This window comes from Gorilla gorilla, chromosome 12 (genome assembly GCF_029281585.2).
Source record: "Gorilla gorilla gorilla isolate KB3781 chromosome 12, NHGRI_mGorGor1-v2.1_pri, whole genome shotgun sequence".
Taxonomy (NCBI): domain Eukaryota; kingdom Metazoa; phylum Chordata; class Mammalia; order Primates; family Hominidae; genus Gorilla; species Gorilla gorilla.
This window is the reverse complement of record NC_073236.2, coordinates 40,596,778-40,620,043: the sequence shown is the minus strand read 5'-3', so window position 1 is coordinate 40,620,043 and position 23,266 is coordinate 40,596,778. Positions and strand designations below refer to the sequence as shown.

At 38.6% G+C, this 23,266-nt stretch overlaps 1 protein-coding gene across 3 annotated transcripts in view; it reads right to left on the bottom strand.

The window, feature by feature from the left end:
- The window catches only part of TMEM182 (transmembrane protein 182), an 81,062-nt gene that overhangs the window by 43,630 nt on the left and 14,166 nt on the right, over positions 1-23,266 (bottom strand). Inside the window, exons 2-5 of one of the 3 annotated variants that reach the window (XM_019021456.4) lie at positions 16,747-16,873; positions 15,813-15,897; positions 11,608-11,707; positions 9,866-9,964 (exon numbers count right to left, since the gene is read on the bottom strand). In XM_019021456.4, coding sequence (XP_018877001.1) covers positions 9,866-9,964; positions 11,608-11,707; positions 15,813-15,815 — 202 coding nt within the window. In that variant the 5' untranslated portion in view covers positions 15,816-15,897; positions 16,747-16,873. Of the gene's footprint in view, positions 1-9,865; positions 9,965-11,607; positions 11,708-11,943; positions 12,345-15,812; positions 15,898-16,746; positions 16,874-23,266 lie in introns of those variants that run through there. The other 2 variants (XM_004031538.5, XM_019021458.4) reach the window with 2 other exon arrangements.

The window sequence follows — 23,266 nt, the reverse complement described above, 5'->3', positions numbered from 1 at the left end:
GTCACAAAAAAAAAAAAAAAGAAAGAAAGAAAGTATAAAAAACATCAGAGAGTGTGCAGAATCTGTAAAGATATATATGGACATATTTATGGTAGAAAGTATATGATGTTTGGAATTTGCTTTAAAATAATTCAGTGTGGATTATTTACATAGATTTATACAGATGTATAGATAAGATATGTTGATAATTATTATATTTGTGTGATGGTAACATATGAGTTCCTTATCTCTTTACTTCTGTGAAAATTTAAAAATTTCTAAAATGAAATAGTTTTTTAAAAAATCTAAAATTAAAAAAATTCCAGAACTGATATTTTAAAGTACATAGCAACCCATATATACACAGTTTTTTGGTGTTTTATTTTGTTTTGTTTTTTACAGGTGATGTTCATTTGATAGATTCCCTTATGGTAGTTAAATAATTTTAATAGGACTGTGTTAGAATGAGACACATTTTTACCTCCTAATATCCTGGTCCTAGTCATCTGGAATACATCAAATCTCCTAAATGGACTCTCTGATTCCTCCCTTGCCTTTCCATAGGCTGCTAATGATACAACAAGCTGGAGAGGTTATTGTATAATATGTCAGATTGGAAGCATTCATTAGTTCCCCCTCTCATCTCATTCAGAGGATGAGCCGATGTCTTTTCAATAGCTCAGCCTCCCCAATTGCCTCTGTGACCATGTCTTCTAAGCTCCCCTCACTTGCTCTTTGCCAGCTGTCCACCTTCGCTTCTGTTGTTGTCACCCATCAAGTATGCCCTGACCTCTGAGCCTTTGCAGTGTTCCCTCTGTCTTGAACACCCTTCTTCTCATTGCACGGCTCGCTCCCTCGCTTTCTTCTGGTTTCCACTCCAATGTCAGAGATGTGCTTTCCCCTGGCCACATGACAGAGTTCTTATTTATATCCACCCCCTTAGTCCCCAGCCCTGTCCGTGTCTTAGGTTTCTCCAGAGCACTTGTCATCTTCTAACTACTGTGTAATCGGCCAAGCTATGTTGCTTCATCTGATTCCCCTCACCCAAATGTCAGCCCCCTGAGGGCAGGAACTTTTATCCTTTTTTTTTTTGGACTACTGTTCCCCAGAACCTAAAATAAGTGTCTGGCATATAGTATGTGCTCAAAAAATATTTGTTGAATAAATTTTAATCACAATTACCAGCTAAAGAGTGGCATATCTTGGTCAGTACAGATGGCATAATATTAACTACCACGTACTAGGATGACAGTGATAATGACAATAATGAACAGGTGTCTATGAAGCACTAACTCTTGGCTGGAAAGTCTGCCAAATGCCTTATGTGGACACACACACACACACACACACACACACACACACACCCTTCAGAGAGCAGAAAGTGTTTCACTAGGGAGAAGCTATGATGAATTTATGTGCCCTAATGATGTCTTATTTTTGGTGCTCTAAATTGGTATATCATCATAAGAATAGCTGACATTTACTGAATACCAACTACTTGGCAATGACTCTGCCAAGCATTTGTATTATGATGTCTTTTCATTTTGAAAACAACTATGAGGTTGAAACTATTCTTATCTCCCTTTTACAAACCTGTTTGTGGAGATTAAGAAGCCTGCCCGAGCGTTCTTAGACAAAGTGATGGCACCAGGTGATGAAGGCAGACCGGAAGCCCAGCTTGTACCCCATAGAACCCTTACCATGAGCCAGTCCCTGTGCTAAACACTCTACAGCATCTATCGGTCCCCAAAAGAAGGACTAGAGGAGCTTCCAAAATAGCTCATGGGATGGCAGGACCCACATTCAACCCAGGGATGTCTATCTCAAAACAAACCTCATCTGTTCATGAGGCCTCCCTGGTCACCCTACTTAGTGTGGAAGTCCCCTCCATACACACACACCCCTCTCATCTTTTACTTTCTTCCAAGTGCTTGACTGACTTATTGTTTATTTTTAGCCTCCCCGCTATAATGAAAGCCCCACGAGGGCAAGAATTTAGGGCTGATTCTGAAGCATCCAGAACAGTGCTCAGTATACAGCAGGCACTCAATAATTGCTTTTCCCTGGTTCTAGTTGATGCTCTCTCCTAAGAAAAGGTCCAAAGTTTCAGGCAGAAGCAATAATGCTTCAAGATAAGAGAGGCCCAGACAGCTCCTTGCTCCTTCGGGGTGTGAATACCCTGCATGAAAGAAGGCAGTGGAAGGAAGCTATTCTTGTGTGTGTTCGGGCCCAGACCTGGAGCTGAGCACAGAGTGTAAGCAGTATGACTATAATTTCAAAGAAGATCCTGGGCCTGGGTTAGAAGTTTTGGGACTAAATGTCTAGATGGCCTCAGTGATTCTCATTAGAGGGTGATTTTGTGCCCACCCACACCCAGGACACCTGGCAATGTCTGGAGACATTTTTAGTTATCATAACTGGGATCTACTGGGTAGAGGCAAAGGGGTGCTACTAAATATCCCACAATACACAGGACAGTCCCACAACAAGAAATATCTGGCCCACAATGTCCATAGTGCCAAGGTTGAGAAATCCTGCTGTAAACATCAGGAGTTCCTAGCGTGAGAGGAGATTTCTGCTTCTGAGTGTGGCGGGCATTTTCAGGGATCTCCTGAATCCTCCACGGAGGTGGAAGCCTGTCCTTTGCGAAGGGAACCCAGGCCATGCTGCTGGGATAATCACAGGTCCTGTTTTCAGAAAGCGATTGCCTCTCATCATTGCAGGGATATTACATAAACTGCCAACCAATTCTCAGAAGCCCACAAATAAATTGTACAGAACACAAAATGGCACTCTCTGAAAAAAGGTGATTTTTAAGCACGGCCTTGATGTTGTGCCCTAGAACTTTCAAGCCAACTCTACCCTCAAGAGCTGGAGTGTGTGGAAGCCCAGTGAGCCACTCCGGGAGCGGCCCCAAGCCTGCATGCAATGGAGCCTGGGCTGGGGTCCCAGATGAAAGTCAGCTGTTATTCAGGAACTGCAGCCACTCCTGTAACGTGATACTGTGTCTGTGGTGATGGCTGTGTGATCCCAAATGTCTGAACGAATACCAGCAAATTAAGTTGATGTTAGGCATTTCCAAATATCTAAGTACTTGACATTTATGGGAAAAGGAGGCTAAGTTGCATTTTCCATTAAATTTTGTGGTGCATAGTTTTTTCTAGCTAACTAAAACACAGTGGAAGTATTTGGAGTGATTTGCTGTATTTAGGACAATGTCCAGAATCCCCATATACGAACACCCAAAAAACTGATAAATAAGACCCAGCTACCACAGAGTAATCAATCTGCAAGCCAGGGTGGGGGCTGAGGTGGGGGTATCTCAATAAGATTAGATACCTACAACAGGTTGATGTGCCTCCTAAATTATTTAAGAATTTACATTTTTATAAACTCTAGACTCAAATCTTAATTCTTCCTGTGCTGTTTCAAACTGCCAAATGTAAGGACATTCATGTTTGTATTTTATTTTGCCTTGCATGGTAAAGCAAGTTGTTGTGTGTGGATGTGGCTGTTTTTATAAGGACTCTGTACCCTCTGCCATGCTGTGCTCTGTTGGTGGCTATTCCAAGCCGCAGTGTTGGCTGATTGAAAAGGTCTCTACTTCCTCACTGCTCACTCCCCAAGCATCCGTGTGCGGTTTCACATTCCCATCATTCTGATACAACCCCTTTGTGAGATCACTGCTGTCTAACCTCTCTTCCTGTGAGAAGAGAAGAAAGGAGGAAGCCTGAGGTAGGGTTTGGCTCTCAGGAGGATCCTCAGGTGACAAAATGTGCAGGAAAATAGAATGGGATCCCTGAGGGAGGAAGTGCATTGCAGGGTAAAGAGGACAGAGTCCTCAGGTCCTGTCTAAGAGAATGAGCAGTGAACCGGGACGGGATACACAGCAGATGACCTGGAAGTGTCAGGTGGATTTAGGATAGAAGTAGGTGCCTGGAACTAGGAGACTTTAATGGGTGTCTGTAGCTGAGCCCTTGGTGAAGACGGAGCTACTGGGCCCCAAGAACTTTTGCATCATTGGCTTATGATCCAATTCCTTCCTGCCTGCTTCTCATGTCCATTCATTCTGCGTTTGACATTGAAGACCACTGCCTCCTTCCCAAGAAAATGCACCAGACTGCTCACTGACTTGTTTCTTAATGCTTCTTTCTCTCCCTCATTTGTGGGCTGTCTTTCTTCTTCCCTTCTTCCCCTAAGAATAATTGGTATTTTACTGTCTTCTTTCCTATGATTGTTTTCCTTAAAGATTATATCTGAAATCAAAAATCACCTCTGCAATTTCTCATCAGTATCAATGATTATAATTAATGACTTTCAGGAAAACCAGTTTTGCATATCAAGCTACCTGCTGAATTATTATTACAAACTGGTATTCCACCATCAACTCAAGTTTAATATGTCCAAACCAAAGTAAATCACCATGCTCTGCTTCAAAACATGCCCCCTCCTCTTAACTCTCAGATTTCTGTCCATCTTACCAAATTTTCTTAGTCAAAAGTAATTCACAGTTTAGTACCAGTTGGCAAGCAATTTTATAGTATGGCACAATAACAACACCAAAGAAAACTTATTCCTATATTTTGAGTCACTATTCACACTTCTGGAAATATAGCCCAAAGAGTAAATACAAATTATAAAAAAATGCTACATACATAGAATTATTTTTGATGTAGAGGTAGCAACCAACATGTTTAAAATTTGAGAAATCACTAAGTAAATACATGGGGAAATGTGTGCTAACATAAAAACAGAAAAGCAAGATAGACATGTATATTTATGATGATTAAAACAGAATATAATATGCATATAAAAGGATTAAAAACCCACTAAAATAATACTTATTGTTTGAAGGTATGTGTCCACATTACTTTTTACTGTATGTTATTTAAACTGAATTACACCTATTTGAAAAGGAAACTTCTTCATCATCCTTGATCCCTCCAGCTCTTTTTTGTTTGGCTACCAATTTTACATGTTAACTCCTCACATATCAATTATATTCTTTATTTCCTTTTCATTTTTACTGTCTCACCTTTGTTCGACCCCTGATGATACTGATTCACTGAATGATTTTGATTTTCATTCACTCCCAGGCTTTCTCCATTTCCCTTCTGTGTTGCTAGACAGCCCAAAACAACATGTCCCAAGCAGAGGGATATGTGGCATTGTTCTGATGAATAAAACATTGGCAGAAACTGACTGTTAAATTCTAGAAGCACTTCCTCTTTTCTGAGGATGAAAGAGCATGAAGGTGACTGTCCACCCCCAAGGATGGTAGAAGAAACAGTTGACAGAGCCTGGGTTCCTGGCAGCATCATTGTGGAAGCTGCTTCTGACCCTCTTGTTCCAGGAGAAAAATAACCTTTTTGTTTTCTGTTACTTGCAGCCTAATGCATTACCAACTAATATCTTGCCTTGCTGCCTCCCTGCTTGTAGCCTCACATCATTCACTTCAGCTTACACTTCTATAAGGGTGAAAGAAGAAAAGACCAGAAAATAGTACTAGATAAATAAACACTGACAATAAAAGCAAAACACAGCTGGCAGGCGAAAACAATGTGGAAGACCAAAAATTACAAAAAGCATGCAAAAAAATAATTTTTTTTTGAGATGGAGTCTTGCTCTGTTGCCCAGGCTGGAGTGCAGTGGCATGATCTCAGCTCATCGCAACCTCCGCCTCCCAGGTTCAAGCAATTCTCATGCCTCAGCCTCCTGAGTAGTTGGGATTGCAGATGTGCACCACCCCGCCTGGCTAATTTTTTTTTTTTGTATTTTTTTTTTTTAGTACAGATAGGATTTCACCATGTTGGCCAGGCTGGTCTCTAACTGACCTCAAGTGATCTGCCCGCCTCAGCCTTCCAAAGTGTTGGGATTACAACACTTTGGCTACCACGCCTGGCCAAACAAATTTTTTAAAGAGTTGTGTAGGTCCATTTAGTAAAGAGCTAAAGAAATTCTGCATATCAATAGTGACTTAGGGCATCAGTATTAATACCACAGTACAGTGTAATAATGAAGTCTCCCCAAAATATGCATTCAGCTTTTGGTCTACAGTGGATAAAACAGTGAGTCAAACATACAAGACTCCCACTCTCATGGAGCTTAGAATTGAACTAGAAAAAAAGTATATGAACAAGATAATTACATGAGTAAATAATTTAAAACTGTGCTATGAATTATCAAATTAAAGACTGGGTTTTATAAAGGAGAGCATGGCCCAGTGCATGTACCAGTGGCGTAGGGGCAGGTAAGGAAGTCTTCCTTGGGAAACTGAAGTTTGAACTAGCTGGAGATAAACCCGCTCTGTTAGAAAAGTGAACAGAGGAGGAGGAAGGAAGAGAGGAACAGCATTTGGGGAAGTTTAGGGCAGGCCCTGGGGCAAGGGGACAGATACTGAGATGGAGGACCTTAAAGAAGGTCAGATGGCTCACCCCCATAAGTATATATTTGTTCCCACTCATCAAGAAAAGATGAAATTGTGTTCATTGCATTCTGCTTCAGAAGAAACTAAAAGTATGCAATTGAGTTTCTAAACATTTCCACTTGGAAAAATAAAATCAAACTAGTTTATTGCAGAAAATGGTAACTGTAATTTTGCATAAAGTCATTCTAGACATATTTTTAAGCATCTAGTAATTACCAGGAACTATGCTTTGGAGAGCTCAAATAAATAATGAAGGAACTGAAGTAAACAAACAATTCCAGTTAAGCATAATGAGCACTCTGATAGAGGGGTCATCAAAGGCTATGGGGACACTGAGAAGGCAAAAAATTAATTCTCTCAGGGTTGAATTGTCTTGAAAATTCATTTATGTTCAGTACATCATTGCCAAATGATACCAAACAAGTGAACTGTGACTGAATGTAAACATGAAACAAACCAGAAAATCTAGACTCTGACAACTCTCCAAAGGTAACAGAATTGTTTAATGGACTTAGAAGTACACAAGCCTACCTCAAAAGCAATTCTGTGAATTAGACCACCCTAACCAGGCTTGGCCAGTCATTCACATAACTAGATTTGAGGATAACTGAATTTCAGAATATGTATTTGAGATTCTTTTAAAAGAAAGAAAACACTGAATTAGACCTGATTATACACACAAGTCAGATTCGAATATAAAGGTAGAAAGAGCCAATGTAAGTTTAATTTGTTCTTTTGTTAAGATACAAATAAAAGACTTATATTTTTTAATAGTATGCACTACAATTAGCCTTTTCATTCATTGTAGTTTATTAGATTATCGATAGAACAAAAGCCAGAGACTTGGTTCTTTGCACTGGCTCTGCCAATAAGCAGCTGTATGAAGACAGAGTCACATGATTTCTCTAATTCCCAGTCTCCTTATTATAAAAGGATAATTTCATCGGTAGTGTCCTATAATTCTAAAATTGTTACTCCAGAAAAATCATACACCAGTATATTATTTTCACTGAATTCAATATTGGCTATCTGCAATTGTAAAAACTCAGGACACTATAAAGCCATTTCACCAACAATTTGCCAGGCCACAATACATCAGAATTTATAAATGATACTTTCAATTTACCAAAGGTGACCTGGCAAGTATCTGATGTTGGGTAATTGTGAAGCTATATGAAACTTAATAGTAGCTCTAAAGCATAGTGAAGGATACGTAGTCTCATTAACTAGGAAACCATACTGAAAAGTCAGGTACAAAGCTTCCGATGAAATCTATACCTTTCTCTTGGATACAGGAAAGAAACAAAAAAAACCCAAATTTACCAAACATAATATCAAATTTCCTTGTATATTATTATGGAGATGAATGAAACTTGTGTATAGTATTTCTGTTGTAGAACACATCTTTGCATATCTCAATCATTTTTACCTAAAGTGATTGACAAAGTTTCTGAAAGTAAATGAGTTCCAATACGTGTGCCAATGAGGAATTTGATAATTTAAAAAAATTGGATTTGGTTTTGTCACTAGATCAAAAAAGTGACACACTAATTAAATGCAGTGCTACATAATAATTTTAAGTGTAATTGCAGTATAACTTTTCTGACATGTATTTACAATCCATCTCCATCATAATTATCATGCACAGATCATGTTACTTTGTTTTTCAAGTTCTCCACTATCTCCTTAAAGTGCAGGCTTTTCAAATATGTGATCATTTTAAAATATACAGTGCCTACAATATCTATCTTATCACAGGACCTCATTATATGAATAACAACAATACTAATATTTATGCTAATACCTAATGTTCTGGAAAGCCAACCTTGTATTACTTTTCAGTTCATTTTATAAAAGTAAGAATGTTGGGGAAGGAGCATCATTTTCTAGCTTGTCTGTAAAACAAAACAGTTTCTCCTATTCTTTCCTATGCCATCCATCTCTTCCCTTACTAGTGACAGGTAGGCTTGTATACTTCTAAGTCCATTAGACATGACACAAAAGTTTTGACAAATGTGAGTGAGGTGCCTTCTGCAGTTTTTAATGGGAAGGAGCATCCATACCACACATGTTTTCAAGGAAAATGGTCCCAGTCCTTCGAACCCAAGGAATCCTGGTGGACAAGCACAGCTGTGGGTCAGCTCACCTCTTTCCCTATCCAGACCTCATACCCTCTTTATAAGTGTCCTATTAACAATGTAATACAAGCAAATGCTACATTCTTTGACAAAACTAAAACAAAATTATAATGTATGGAATTACATATTTAACAGGAAGATGAAAAATAGTTGCATGTAAAGATGTGTTGAGTTCTGTGATGGTTATTGTTATATATCCACTAGGTTGGATTATGGTGCCAAGTTGTTGGGTCAAATACCAGCTTAATATTGCTGTGAAGGTATTTTTAGATGCAATTAGCTTTTATAATCCCTTGACTTTGAGTAGAGCAGATTACCCCCTACCCCATACTATGAGCGGGCCTCATCCAATCCGTTGAAGATCTAAAGAGAAAAAACAGGTTTCCTGAGGAAGAAAGTCAGCTTCCAGACTGCGGAAGAAAAATTCTACTGGAGTGTCCAGCCTTCAGACTGGAGACTGCAACATCAGCTCTGACCTGAATCTCCAGCCTGCCAATTGCCCTGTAGATTTCAGACTCACCAGGCCTTACAATCACTCTCTCTCACTCTCTATGTGTGTATGTGTATGTGCACATGCATATGTATATACATGTATGTGTGTATATAATATATATTTATGTGTTCTATTGTTTCTCTTTTTTCTGGAGAACCCTGACTAATATTAATTTATTGAGAACATTAAATATAATAGCTATTATTTTTGAAAAACACTTTTTTGTTCTATATATGACATTGATAGTCTGTATCAACCCTTAGCAAGTTATTACAAATTTCATGTTCTTAATGTGATTTTAAGTTAATGATATCTGTCTGTCTGTCTCCTATGGGATATTACACACACAGAGTTCAGTCATTTTGTATGAATATAATAGAATAATTACATATTTATATCATATATATTTATTGTATACATATCATATATTTATATGTGATATTCTCATGTGTAATGATGACATAAAGTTTTAGAAGTATGACGTATATTACAATATTTTCAACTGTAGGACTCGTTTTACGTCTGTTAAAACCTTAAGAAGCGGTTCTTCTTAATAAATATTACTATCTTCATATGGGAAAACACATTTAAAAATACTTTTATAGGCAGCTAGTAAATTACAATGACTTTACTTTTAGATCAAAGTTATGTTCTTTAAAATTATAAATGGCACATTAAAAATAACATTTTTTAATCTAACAGATATCAAAAATATTGAAATTATAGGTCTCAAATTATTTTTTTAATTGCTCACAACCATTTTGATCTGGGCATCCTTCAGAAAGATAAGACCCTTTTAGAAGTAGGCTGAGGACAGAGGGTACTTACTAACTGCAGAGTCATAGGAGGTCGAGTTGTGCTCGCCTCTCATGAAGGGGTACGGAGACAGGTAAGCATGTGTGCAGTTCTTGGACGGTGGCTGATTGGCTAGGAAGAACAGCAAAACAATGGCACTTGTTATTGAAAAGCTCAGTGATGACTCATCCTTAATGGAACAGAAATACACAGCACAAGGGTTACACAAGCAAAATAAAACTACTGGTTCCATCAGCAAATTCAGCGAATTGTTGTGAGGAGGAAGGCCTTCTAGGAAACTCATATCCAGATGCACATGAGACGAAGGTGGATTCATCCAGAACATCTAGCTACATGACATAATTCAATGGAATAAATGCAAATGCCCTTTATATCACCTTACGATTTAAGGTACCACATTTCATCTTTTTTCACATACTCTCCAGTACCCAACAGTGTCTAGCACACAGTAGGGAATAAAAAATAATTGTTTTAAAAATCTAATAAACTTAAGTTTAACCTTGATTAGTTCAAATTAATAAAAAAATTCTTCTATATCCATTTTATTTTAGGGAAGAATGCAAATGATAAGTTATACAATAATTCAAATAAATTTTTAATATTTGAAAACATCACAAGAAGGCACTTTTATGTTGTCTGAAAACTTAAAATTTTTATATGTACACTTTAAGGTGGACTGAAATATTGAAATATTCTTTCTTTCTCTAAGTCTTTGGCAAAATCTTCCTCTTGCACAGTCTGACTTACTTCCCTTTACTAAAGTCTAAACCATTTCCACTGGCAAGTTGTATGCTTATTCTCCTGCCCCCAAATCCACTGTAAGATAGTCTATCAGGTACTTGCCTCAAAACACTGCTTCATCACTACTTTGTTCCTTATATATGCCAACTTATCACCAGCTTGCTTAAGTCTTCAGGGACCTCCTATTTTTATTAAATATTCCATAATCCTGACTATTATGTAAATACCATACTTTGATTTTTGATAAGAAGACTAATAATTTCAATTCTCAATAAGCTTTAGGCTAATAAACAGCCCTTTCATTGTTGAATACAATGAAATAAGTGCTAGCTATTTTCAATAAATTGATTTTCAAAGATTAATTCAATATAATGAATAGAGTTGAACGAATGCATTATAGTTTTTAAAAGTTATGCTACCTTAAAAAAGAACTTTAAAGTTTCAATGAGAACACAAACATCAAAAGCAAGGCACTTCTTGATAGTGCCAACAAACTTGGTTAAAGCTCAAATAATATAAGCTTTCATCTGCCATGGCTGGTAATTAAGTTCCATTTTTTTTTAAAAAAAAGATACTGTTAACTTTGAAGTTATGAATATAAAATAATACATCTCTATTTATGGATTTTTACATTTGAGATTTCAAGGGCTGATAGCAAAAAAATCTTATTTATTTGCAACATAGTATTCACAGACACTTGAAAAAATGCTATAGACAATACCTGTTCTGTTTGTTAGAGTTAGTGTATTCTAAACAGGAGCAGTGAAACAATGGATAATTCAGTTTTGCCATAAATATTCAGACTCCTGTTTTATGCTAAAAGATAAAATAATTATTCCTATAGCCATGTCTACTTACTGAAAAGGAATCTCTACATGATGAACCTTTTAAAGACATCTAATTGAGATTTTGTAACTCACAATCCAGTCTGCTAGAAGTGACATATACTATGTAAGAAACTGTTCATTTTTATTTTACAGACAAGAGGGAAAATAAAGCTAAATTGTACTTACTGTACCAGAACTTCCAAATATTGGAGTCATTTTCTTCCACAATCCCATTAAACCAACACCTCCAGAAGAACCCTTCATGGTGAAAAGTGACGTTCTCTATCTGCACAGAACAAAATGAAGTAACTTGCCATCAATACAAGAAATATAAGCAAATCATTACAGCCAGTAAATTTTTAAGGACATGTATTTTATCCCAAATAATGAAGCTCAGTAGCTTTCTACATATCTCTTCTATGAAGAAATAGACACTCCACTACTATTCTCTGATTTCAAGAGCAAACATAAGGCTATCTTCATAACTACCATGTGCAACACTATTTTGAAGAAGAGACTCACATTCTGTTCACCTGAACATCTCCCCACTTCAGTTGCAAGAAGCCAATAATCCGATCCAAAAGCCACCAAAAAGAGTAACACCCCCAAAGCACCAAAGAGAGCTCCAAAGAAGATAGCAATATTTAGTCTCATTTTCAATTCACTGGTTTCCTTTTAAATAAAATATGAAATTTTAAAATGGTAAGACACCTAGTTTCTCAGAAACAACAGCAAAAAAAAAAAAAAGAATAATATTTTTGAGTTGGCAGAATCTTCTTGAGAAGGCTGTCCTAGCTCATGTTTTGGTGGCTTCTCGCTCACGCCCCACCGGCAGATTCATATTCCCTTTGCTCGCCCCTGGAGGGACTCCAGCCCAGCAGCTGAGAATTGCTGGCTATTTTAAGATAGTGATTGAGGAGCTGTCTTTCTCCCATGGAGATCAAAAAATAGCTGACCTTCTCTTGACTATAGAGAGAAGTATCAGGAACTGGCTCAGATTATCATTATTGCTGTTGGGTAATCCACAGAAGTAGAAAGAAGATGGAATGGTTATGAAGTCATTGAAAGCATTGGCCCCAAATCTTGTGTCTGAACAAGCTCCTCTTAGTCTAGAATGCCCATTACAATCCCAAAGACACTTAAGACTCTCTTTGAAGATATATAAATCACAGATATAAAGAACCACAAAGACCGATCTTGAACACAATTGAAGTTGTAATTAACTTAATTCCTTTTGGACTTTTTTTGTGGTAGAAAATACGTTTTTGGTCAAATAGTCTAACATAACACAGTACAGTTCACGTTTATAATCTAAACATTCAGAGGTATACTTAAAAGTTCAAGAATGTTCATGGTAACATAATTGTTGAAAGTATAAAGAAGAGCTTTTATGCAGCATACACTAGTGACATAAAAACAACACTTTCTGCAGCAGCCTCATGAGTCTTATACAAGTTATTCCAAATAATCATCCCCAAAGTGGACTGATGAAAAAAGTCTCAAAAATGTATTATTTCCTGAATGAAGATGAAATAACCCGATAGACTTCTTTATCCTTCATTTTAAAATATCTCACTTCCTCAAAATACGAATCATACTTAATACTCACACAGACCACCTAATAGCAATGAATCTACACTTTCTTCAAGGCTTAACTCTTTACAGCTTATTTGTTTGTTTTGTTTTTCTGTCTGATATGCCAGAGGAGAGTATTTTTCTAAGTATTTGTGTGCATTTAAAATCTTGCACCGTTCCTTTGGTTATTGTTTTTATATTCTCAACAATAATCTGGACCACTTAATCTTCCAAGGGGGCATCTCAACTCTACCAGCTTTCTTCACCCCTTCTTTTTTGTGGCATGGGATAGATCCTTACAATGGGTTCTGTGAGAACAAAAAGATTCTCAATAAAGATGAAGGGCCCTGTTAGGCTGTAGCTATATGCAATCAGAGGTATTCAAAAGCTATGAATAAGGCCGGGCGCGGTGGCTCACACCTGTAATCCCAGCACTTTGGGAGGCCGAGGCGGGTGGAGATCAGGAGCCTACCCAACATGGTGAAACCCCATGTCTACTAAAAATACAAAAACTTAGCTGGGCATGGTGGCGGGCCCCTGTAATCCCAGCTACTCAGGAGGCTGAGACAGAAGAAAAGCTTGAACCCGGGAGGTTGAGGTTGCAGTGAGCCGAGATCGTGCCATTGCACTCCAGCCTGGGCAACAAGAGCAAAACTCTCAAAAAAACAAAAAACAAACAAACAAAAAAAACATGAATAGAATTCTAAGCCATATAGAATGTTACACCATCATTAAGGATTAGATTTAAGTTAAGGGTTCATCTGAACTAATCCCTCATCTAATGCTTAAATATTTTTTATAAGACTTCCCACACCATCAAGCGATGACATTTCTAGCCTGTGGCATTTAAGGACATCAGTAACAGCCATAATAGCTCTGCCTGATTTTCTGCCAAAAGCTGCATCCTAGGAGTTTCCAGATATTTATTCTATTCTGTCCTTTGAGATTGTGAAGCACAAGTTTCAATCCTCTGTCTGTGACAGAACCTGCTGATATTTTAAAGATAGCCATCACCCATGCCTCATCACACTCCTCCCCTACCCCTATATAGAGGTCTAAGCTATATTTTTCTAAGCCAAACACTCTCTTCCTTTAAACGCCTTGAGATTGGTATAACTCCAGACCTCCTCCTCTCTGTTCTGGTTTTTTCCTACAATTTTCAAGTGCTCGATTGAAGTGAGACATAGTAAAATATTCTGGGTATATTCTAGCCATTCTTACCTGGATGCCGTGCTAAGAGTAATAATGGCCTCATAACAATGTTCATGCCCTAATCCTCATCTATGAATATGTTATTTTACATGGCAATATCCTGGATTACACAAGTGGTCCCAATCTTATTACAGGAAACCTTACATGAAAACCCGGGAACCTGTCCTAGCGGAGTGGCCAGAGAGAGAAAGGTGACCACAGCAAAAGGGTCAGACCGTTGCTGGTTTCAAGACAGAGGAAGGGGACCACAAGCCAAGGAATATAGAGTGCATCTAGAAGTAGGAAGAGGAAAGAAAACAGATTCTCCCCTTGAGCCTTCAGGAAGGAATGGAGCCCTGTCCACAAATTTGAGCTCAGTGAGATCCCTGTGGAATTTCTGACCTCTGGAACTGTGGGATAGCAAATCTGTATTGTTTTAAGCCATTACTTTGGGGACAATTTGTTATAGTAGCAATATAAACTTAATACAGATGCTATTCTATAATTAATGCAATATTAGAGCAAACTAAGTTTTCTGCAGGGGAGGGGAATACATCTTCAGAAGTGCTTATTGTGGACTTTTGAGGGTCCAGGCATTTTATCAGATATTGAGGTTACAATATATAGGCCCTGACTTTGAGGAGTTCATAAGCTAGTGGGGGGAAAAAAAAGATTTGTTAGAACAAACTATATGGAGGTTTAATAATGAGCTCTGGTCATCCTGTACACATTTTACTGCTCCCCCACACACCCCCTCACTGGATTAGTGTGGTTGTGGTTGCAGTGGTTGTACAGTTGTGGTTGTAGGTGACAGTGTTGTTGTTTGGAAAGAAGGAGAAATCTGTTGGATAGGAAGATTTTATTTATCTTATTTATATTGCAATGGTTTATGGTTCAAATTCCATGCATTAATACTAAATCTTTAACACATGCATATACAACAGTAGATTTTTTTTAATTAGGGGAAAAGAATATAAGACTTTGTTGTTACTATTTATCACAATTTTGGTCTTTGTCAGAGAAAAGGATCATCTTTCTGGACTAGGTTCATCAATGAATAACATTTTCTCACCATTTTTGGTTTATGAAAAATATATAAACATCACCATAAAAATGTAGCTAGAGTGTTTATAGGACAGGGAAGAGCCCGGATAAATGCCATGAAAGACCACTCTCTAGGGGGGCATTGCCTCAGGAACTAGGTATGTGTATTCAATATATTAAATCAGCCATTAATTTTATTAACTTCAGAATTTCCAACCTTTCATATGTGTTCATCTATTGAGAAAAATAGAATACTTTTGCTATCATAAAACTGAGCCATTTTAGCTTGATAATTCTCAATGCTTAGCATAGGACTTGGCACACAACAGGCACTGAAATAAAATAGAAATCAATTTGTGTTAGGAGCCTTGGCTGAGATGCAAATACATGACCTCCTGAGCAATCCAACTGGCAATCTACACCCAAAAGAAACAGTGCTGATCTGGCCCAGCTTGGTCCTTGTTAAGCTCTGGAGAGCTGGATTTTAGCAGGGTGCATGTTTCCTGCACAGATGTTTTCAAACCATCTTTTAACAAATCCTTATTAGACTTTTGCTAATGAAGACATGAAATGGAGCTTACCATGGAGGAGGTAAAAGGTGTCTTTTTTCTTCAGAAAATTGGACATTTGCCTGTCACCTGAAACTCTTCTAGTTTTCCATGATTCCTAAGGAATTTTAACAGCCATTCAGTGTTGCTTCCCCAAGTAATCTTAGAAGCCTAAGAAAATGTCCATGCACTAGGAAGGCTGTTTAGCAGCTGTGGTGTTCTTCACAAATTTACAAATTGAGACATAGGTTCTCTCTTCCCTTTCTCTCTCTTTTTTAATGAAAGGCCAGGAAAAGGGGCCTTTCAATAGAAAGGGCTGGTTAAGCCTCAACCTCAATTCCTAATAATCCTATAATAAAACAGCTCCATTGCTAGTCTATGTATCTATTCCTTATGGGAATATTGACTCTATCTTTACATTGATAAGGTTATCACACTGAGTAATACGGTTTGAATTTGTGTCCCCACCCAAATCTCATGTCAGATTGGAAGAGGGACCTGGTGGGAGGTGATTGGATTATGGGGATGGATTTCCCCCTTGCCGCTCTCATGATAGTGAGTGAGTTCTCATGAGATCTGATAGTTTTAAAGTGTGTAGCACTTCCCACTTCACTCTCTTTTTCCTGCCACATTGTGAAGAAGATGCTTGCTTCCTCTTTGCCTTCCGCCAAGACTGTAAGTTTCCTGAGGCTTCCCAGTCATGTTTCTTGTTAAGCCTGCAGTACTGTGAGTCAACTAAACCTTTTTTCTTCATAAATTACCCAGTCTCTGGTAGTTCAGTTCTTTATAGCAGCGTGAGAACAGAATAAAACACTGAGTCATCAGGGCCACAAGAATAAGCATCATGTCTCAGGATCAATACTGTAGGAGAAGTTGATTGTCAAAAATGTAAACTGAGGTGCCTAATAGTAGCTAATATGCATAAGACTCTACCAAGTGGCAGGCACCATGACGAGTACTCCAATACCTTGAATACGGATAAGTCTTTAGTAGGCAGAATATGAAACAACCAGTGTCTCTGTGGGCATCCACTCTCCTGGGCAGGAATTTCATCTTCTGAAGGTCTTCATGGTTGGAGGAGTTAAAGATCTTCTCTGTGACATGAAGAAGGACAGAGGTAAGCAAAGAGGGATCTTCATGGGGTCCCACTACTAAAGGCAACTCACAATAATTTATGGGTAGTGACAATGTTAATTTCCTAAATGTTAAATGTTTGTTTAAGACTTTCAGCCTGTCCTCCCTGTGCTCCCAAGTCTAAATGAGGAGGCAATGTAGCTGAGAAGGGACTGCGGAGTGATCGTCCAAGAGTAGATGAGCCTGGGGGAAAGAAGAGGTAGCAGGTCTGCTCCCCATGTAGATACTCTACTCTCCCTCCTTGCCAATCTTAAGAATAGGATTTTGGCCAGGCCCGGTGGCTCACGCCTGTAATCCCAGCACTTTGGGAGGCCAAGGCAGGTGGATCATGAGGTCAGGAGTTCAGGACCAGCCTGGCCAAGATGGTGAAACTCAGTCTCTACAAAAAAATACAAAAATTAGCAGGCGTGGTAGCAGGTGCCTGTAATCCCACCTACCTGGGAGGCTGAGGCAGAGAATTGCTTCAACCCCGGAGGTGGAGGTTGCAGTGAGCTGAGATCATGCCACTGCACTCCAGCCTGGGCTACAGAGTGAGACTCCCTCTCAAAAAAAAAAAGGAAAAAAGAATGGGATTGTGCTTAATTAAGAAGAGTTGGAGTTTCCTTTCATTAATGAGTGATCTTGAGCCAATGGCTCAACTCTCTGAGTTTCCATTTGTTTGTTTTTTCTTGAGACGGAGTCTCGCTCTGTTGCCCAGACTAGAGTGCAGTGGCAGGATCTCAGCTCACTGCAACCTCTGCCTCCCGGGTTCAAGTGATTCTCCCACCCCACCCTCCCAAGTAGCTGACACTACAGGCACTCACCACCACATTTGGCTAATTTTTTGTGTTTTTAGTAGAGATGGGGCTTCACCATGTTGGCCAGACCGGTCTCCAACTCCTGATCTCAATTAATCCACCCACCTCAGCCTCCCAAAGTGCTGGGATTACAGGCATGAGCCACTGCACCCGGCAGATTTCTGTTTTTTAATATGGAAAATGGGAATACTGCTTCAGAGGATTATTAGGGGTACTTGGTAAGATGACGTGTGTCAAATGAGCTGGTGTTTCTACGTATTAGCTTTATATTCCACTTTAGGTGGAGATCACATTTCTGACAAAGAAATTAAAAAACAAATAATAAAACAAAATTAAAAAGCAAAAAACACAATAAAATAAAACTGCCTTTGCTAGCACTGCAAATCTGATTTAAATCTGTTTCACCAAACCAGACTAATTTCTCACCAGGTGTTCCCATTGCTCCCACACCAATACACACACATCATCCTTCCTCCTGGAGCACCAGTAGCTCCTCAAATCTTTGCTTGTTCCCCATCTGATTAGAATGCCTTTTTCTTCCATCTACCTGATGACCTCTTCATTAGTTCCTTCAATAAATATTTACCAAGTGCCTACTATGAACTACATGTTCTTTAAGTGTTAACGGCAACACTCCGCAAGGAGATTCACATAACTCATACAAGTTTTCATATGTGTTTAATTACACTCTCCCTTTCCTAGATGGTTTTTAGAATTCACATGTTGTGGAACAAATTGAGTCAATAAATGTTTTCTTCAACAATCAAATCAGTTTAATAATGAATGAACAAATGAAGAAAAGCCCATATACAATTTGCCCCCTTATTCTTAACGATGTTACTGGGGACATTGGCCCCTACAAATAGCATCCCCTTACGAAGGCCAGAGGGAAATGTCTGAGTGCTAAATATAAGCTGAATTTCTACAGAGCACTACTGTTATTTTTCATCTTAAAGACACTATAAATCTTGATTCATTTGACGAATATTCATAATATCAAGCACATATCACTTGCCTGCTCCAAGACATACCATGCTGTGCCTGGGTGGATACAGTGACTAGAATGTGCTCTCTGGCCTCAGTGAGGTAATACTCTCACGTAACTGAGAGTGCTTCTCTCTTCACTTTGGTAACTGGTAAGATCGGAGGCTAAGTACAAACGGTGACGTGCTAGCTTTCACCCTGCCTTCCCTAATTTCCTTCCTGTGCTCCTCACATTTTTGCATGTGTTTATATGCACTGCTTTGAATACTTTTGAGAACAAGGAAAGGACTCAACAATAAAACAAATTAACAAAGTCAATTTGTAAAATCAGATATCTGAAGGAATAACGTGCCTGGCTAAGAACACTGGTATGGTTCTTTCATTTGAAAAGCTCTGTGACCTCACTGGTTATCCTTCTTTTTTTCCCTCTTATCCTGTTTCTTTCAGTCATAACTTCATTTGGAGATTCTTCCAGCTTCCTGTAAATAATATTTCTTTTAGGGTCTCTATTCACTTAGAGAAATTGCAGTGAAAATGTTCTAAGTTTGTTTCTTAAATTACAAAATTAAAAAGCAATCTGTTAAAATCTAGAGTCCACTAAGATCAATAACATTCCATTATGGTAAATTCTACCCTTGGTTTTCACAAGTTAAATAAAACTGGATAAGCAACAGCTGGATGACTATAAGCAACAGAAGGCTTTGCCTGCTTTGATTCAGTATCTTTTCACTTAACTTTTTAGTTAACTTGTTTATATTATCAGTAGGTACACTGAAACTCAGCAGAAATCTCAAGTCACATTATTAAGTGATCATAAGCAAAACATTCTTTTTTCTATAGTCAAAATTTCTAATCCTAATGTTGCAATATTCTTAATTAGCTCAAAATATCTGATGAAATGATTTAAACATTCCCAAAACAAAATTAATTCTAGTCTACTTTAGTTTAAAAACACAAGCATGTCATTGCTCAACACCCAACGATGCAGAACAAATTTTTAAACAAATGCAGAAATCAAACTCCCATAGCTTCTACACACTGCGAATCCATGTTCTAGAAAACTGGAATGGTTTACCAAAGAAAGTTCTGACATCTTTTTTGGAGATTTTAGTGTAGATTCTTTTTTCATAGGATAGTATGTTGTAGGTGTACAATACCTCATCTGCCACCCTAATATCCAAAAGTCTCTGAAAACCCAAAGCTTTTGGCAAAGCAGATCTGACCAACATGAGGCCATACAGTGTGGATTCTCATATATTTTGTGGCATAAATATGAATGTGTTTGATTTATTTCAAGGTTCCCCAGGTTCCACGAGTGGGTGTTAGGTAATGCACAGTATATGTATTGTGTTAGTTTTCTAAAATCCCCAAAATTCTGAGTTCTAAACACATCTGGCCCAAAGGATTACACATAAGGGACTGTGGCCCATCATCCTAGACACAAGACAGTAAACTGAGAGATGACCTGAAGAACAATTGCTTCCCTATGATCATTATTGAAACAGATTTTTACTGCCTATGAGCCACATGTCTCTGTGATTCTACTGACCCTTTAATATTAGTTTTGTATTATAGTTTGTGATTCTTGTGTGGCATCCTCTCTACTACCTCCCTTACCCATCAATATAAAACATGGTCATATTGTAAGCATTTTCAGGGATTATTCACAGGTTTTCTAGTCTTACATATAGTACAAGAACAACAAATAAACTATATAGGACAATAAGTGGTTCGGTTTTTGTTTAGTGTTGCATCTCTTACACCTAGCACAATGCTGTAAGGTAGGTGCTCAGTAAAAATTCAGCTATTCATCTTACTGAGCTTAATTAAATTGGTTTGAATACTGCCACCTGCTGGCCATAGGCAAAATTTGCATTCCAACGAACATTACAGTCAGTTGTTGGGAATTTTTATCTATCAAAAATGAAGAACTGGCTGAGCATGGTGGTTTATGTCTGTAATCCAAGCACTTTGGGAGGCTGTGGAAGGAGGATCTTTTGAGCCCAGGAGTTCTAGACCAGCCTGGGCAACATAGCAAGACCCCATCTCAATTTTTTTAAAAAAATAAAAATACATATAGTAGAACAACGACTTATTGGTTTCACATTATTTGATGCCGAATAGCCTTAACTAAGATGATTTCATCTAAGCATCTAGACCCCAATGAATAGTTTACACTGAACATGACTACAGCAAGATCCATAAGCTCATTCACCTCATTAATTTAGGCAGTTTATGCTTATTTACTTGCCTATACAAGTAATTCACACCAAGGGAGCTTTATAACAAAAATACCCTTCCCTCTGCAAAAGGGTTTGCTATCTAGCTCCAGCCTCTATTTCATAAAGGATTCTATTAATACATTTAAGTATAGTAACTCTTGAAGGCGGGGGGGGGGGGGCGGGAAGCTTAAAACTCATTTGTTAAAATCCTGCCTTCAAATGCAATAAGCACACAGTAAAACATTTCATAAGCAAAACTGGGGACCAAAGAGTGAAATCATTTAATACAGAATTTGGGGAATTTTAGAAATCAAAATGATGTAACTTACAGGGATAGATCTATTTTATAAACAAATATACATTTTAAACTATTGTAATTTCAATTTAATTTCCTCATTCGTTTAGAGTTAAAGTAATTCTTTCTAAGGTTGCATATTACACTTCATAAGCTAGAAGCTGTGTGAATGAAAAGGTTCTCCTCTTCTGTCCTTCAGTTATAAAAGTGCTCTGCACATTTCTTATGTGCAATGACTTGAGTCTTAATTTAGAGAAAGAAAAATTCTGATTTATCTTTGTCTCTGGGGTATGTTACTAGTTCCTTCTTTATCAGGAAGCATGTAATGGACTTGCAAACTCCTTTCCAACTGACTTTCCAGACGAGGTGCTTGTAAGAGGCTCTAATGACCCAGCAAGTTCAGGTCATATGGCCCAAAGGAAAGACAACCTAATCAGTGAGAAAGAGAGTGAAATGCAAGGAGACACGTTGCTGTAACCAGAGTGCCACCATGTCTCCAAGAGGAAACAGCCCTTGCTGTTGCATCACTGTAAAATAGTCAGAAGTGGCCCAGGCAGAGGCCACTGTCCCAGGCCTGCTGAAGGTGCTGCCACAGATTCTACATAGATGGCTCCACAGCTCTCTCCTCATGTTCTGCTCAGCCAGGTCCTTTAAATTCTGCTTAATTATTATACATATGTGGTATGGGGTAAGCACTTAAAAATTAGAGCATATCAAGATACCCAAATGACACAACAACTAAATAACAAAAATGTCAAAGGTAACAAAGTAACAATGCCCAGCACTTAGGTAGCTCTCACACTGTCTCCAGCTCTGTTCTAAGTGCTTGATGTTTGTCAGCTCTTTTGCTCTCCACAATCATCCACTGCAATAAGCATCAGGATTGCTCTCATTTTATTGATGAGGAAATTGAGACAACTCTGAATCTCTTTATGGCAGGGCTTTTTGCCCTAAGCACTGTCTATGGACTAAATCCTGTCCCTCTAAAATTCGTATGCTGCCCTAATTCCCGTGGGACTGTATTTGGAGACAGAACCTATAAGTGGGCAATTACGGTTAAATGAGATCAAAAGGGTGGGCTCTGATCTGGCGAGACTAGTATCCTCATAAGAAGAGGCTGGGCACAGTGGCTCACAGCTGTCATCCCAGCACTTTGGGAAGCCAGGGTACGAGGATCTCTTGAGGCCAGGAGTTCAAGACCAGCTTGGGCAAGATAACAAAACCCCCATCTCTACAAAAAATTTAAAAATTAGCCAGGCATGGTGGCATGCACCTCTAGCCCTAGATAGTTGGGATGCTAAGGCAGGAGGATCACTTGAGCCCTCAGGGGTTCAAGATGACAGTGAGTTCCAGCCTGGGCAACAGAGTGAGACCCTGTCTCTAAAAAGAAAGAAAGAAAAAGGACATAATGATACAGGAGTTAAGAAGAAGTTATGTAGCAGATAGTGAGGGTAGGAAAGTCCTGTTTAAGGTTTTCCTTTTAATGAAAAGCAGCTCCAAAATCATTTTCTTTGCTAACAAAGAGTAGCCTGTAAAATCAAGCTGCAGACATAGAAGGGCAGGCTGGAAGCTTGCATGGAAGAAGGCCAGCAGCTGTGCCAATAGGAAAGGGCCACCTAGGACTATGCATTTTCAAAATGGCGGCTCCATCTTTCCTTCTCCTTTCCAACCACATTTGCAGTAGGCAGCAGATGACACAGCCCAGGCCAAGTGGAAAGCTCATTTGCATAATAAGAAAAGGGTGGGGTGGCCAGCTTCCCCATGCACTATGTAAACGTCATACCTGGTCCAATCAATCTGTGTGCCCTATGTCAATCAGACACCGCCTCCTCAAGCCTGTCTATAAAATCCGGTGAACTCTGCAGTGGGCCGGAAGACCCACTCGGGCAACCCTCTCTCTCACGAGAGAGAGCTATTCTCCTTTCTCTTTCTTGCGCCTATTAAACCTCTGCTCCTAATCTCACTCCTTGTGTGTCCATGTCCTTAACTTTCTTGGCATGAGGCAATGAACCTTGGGTACTACCTCACACAACAACGTGGCTTCAGAACCAGAGA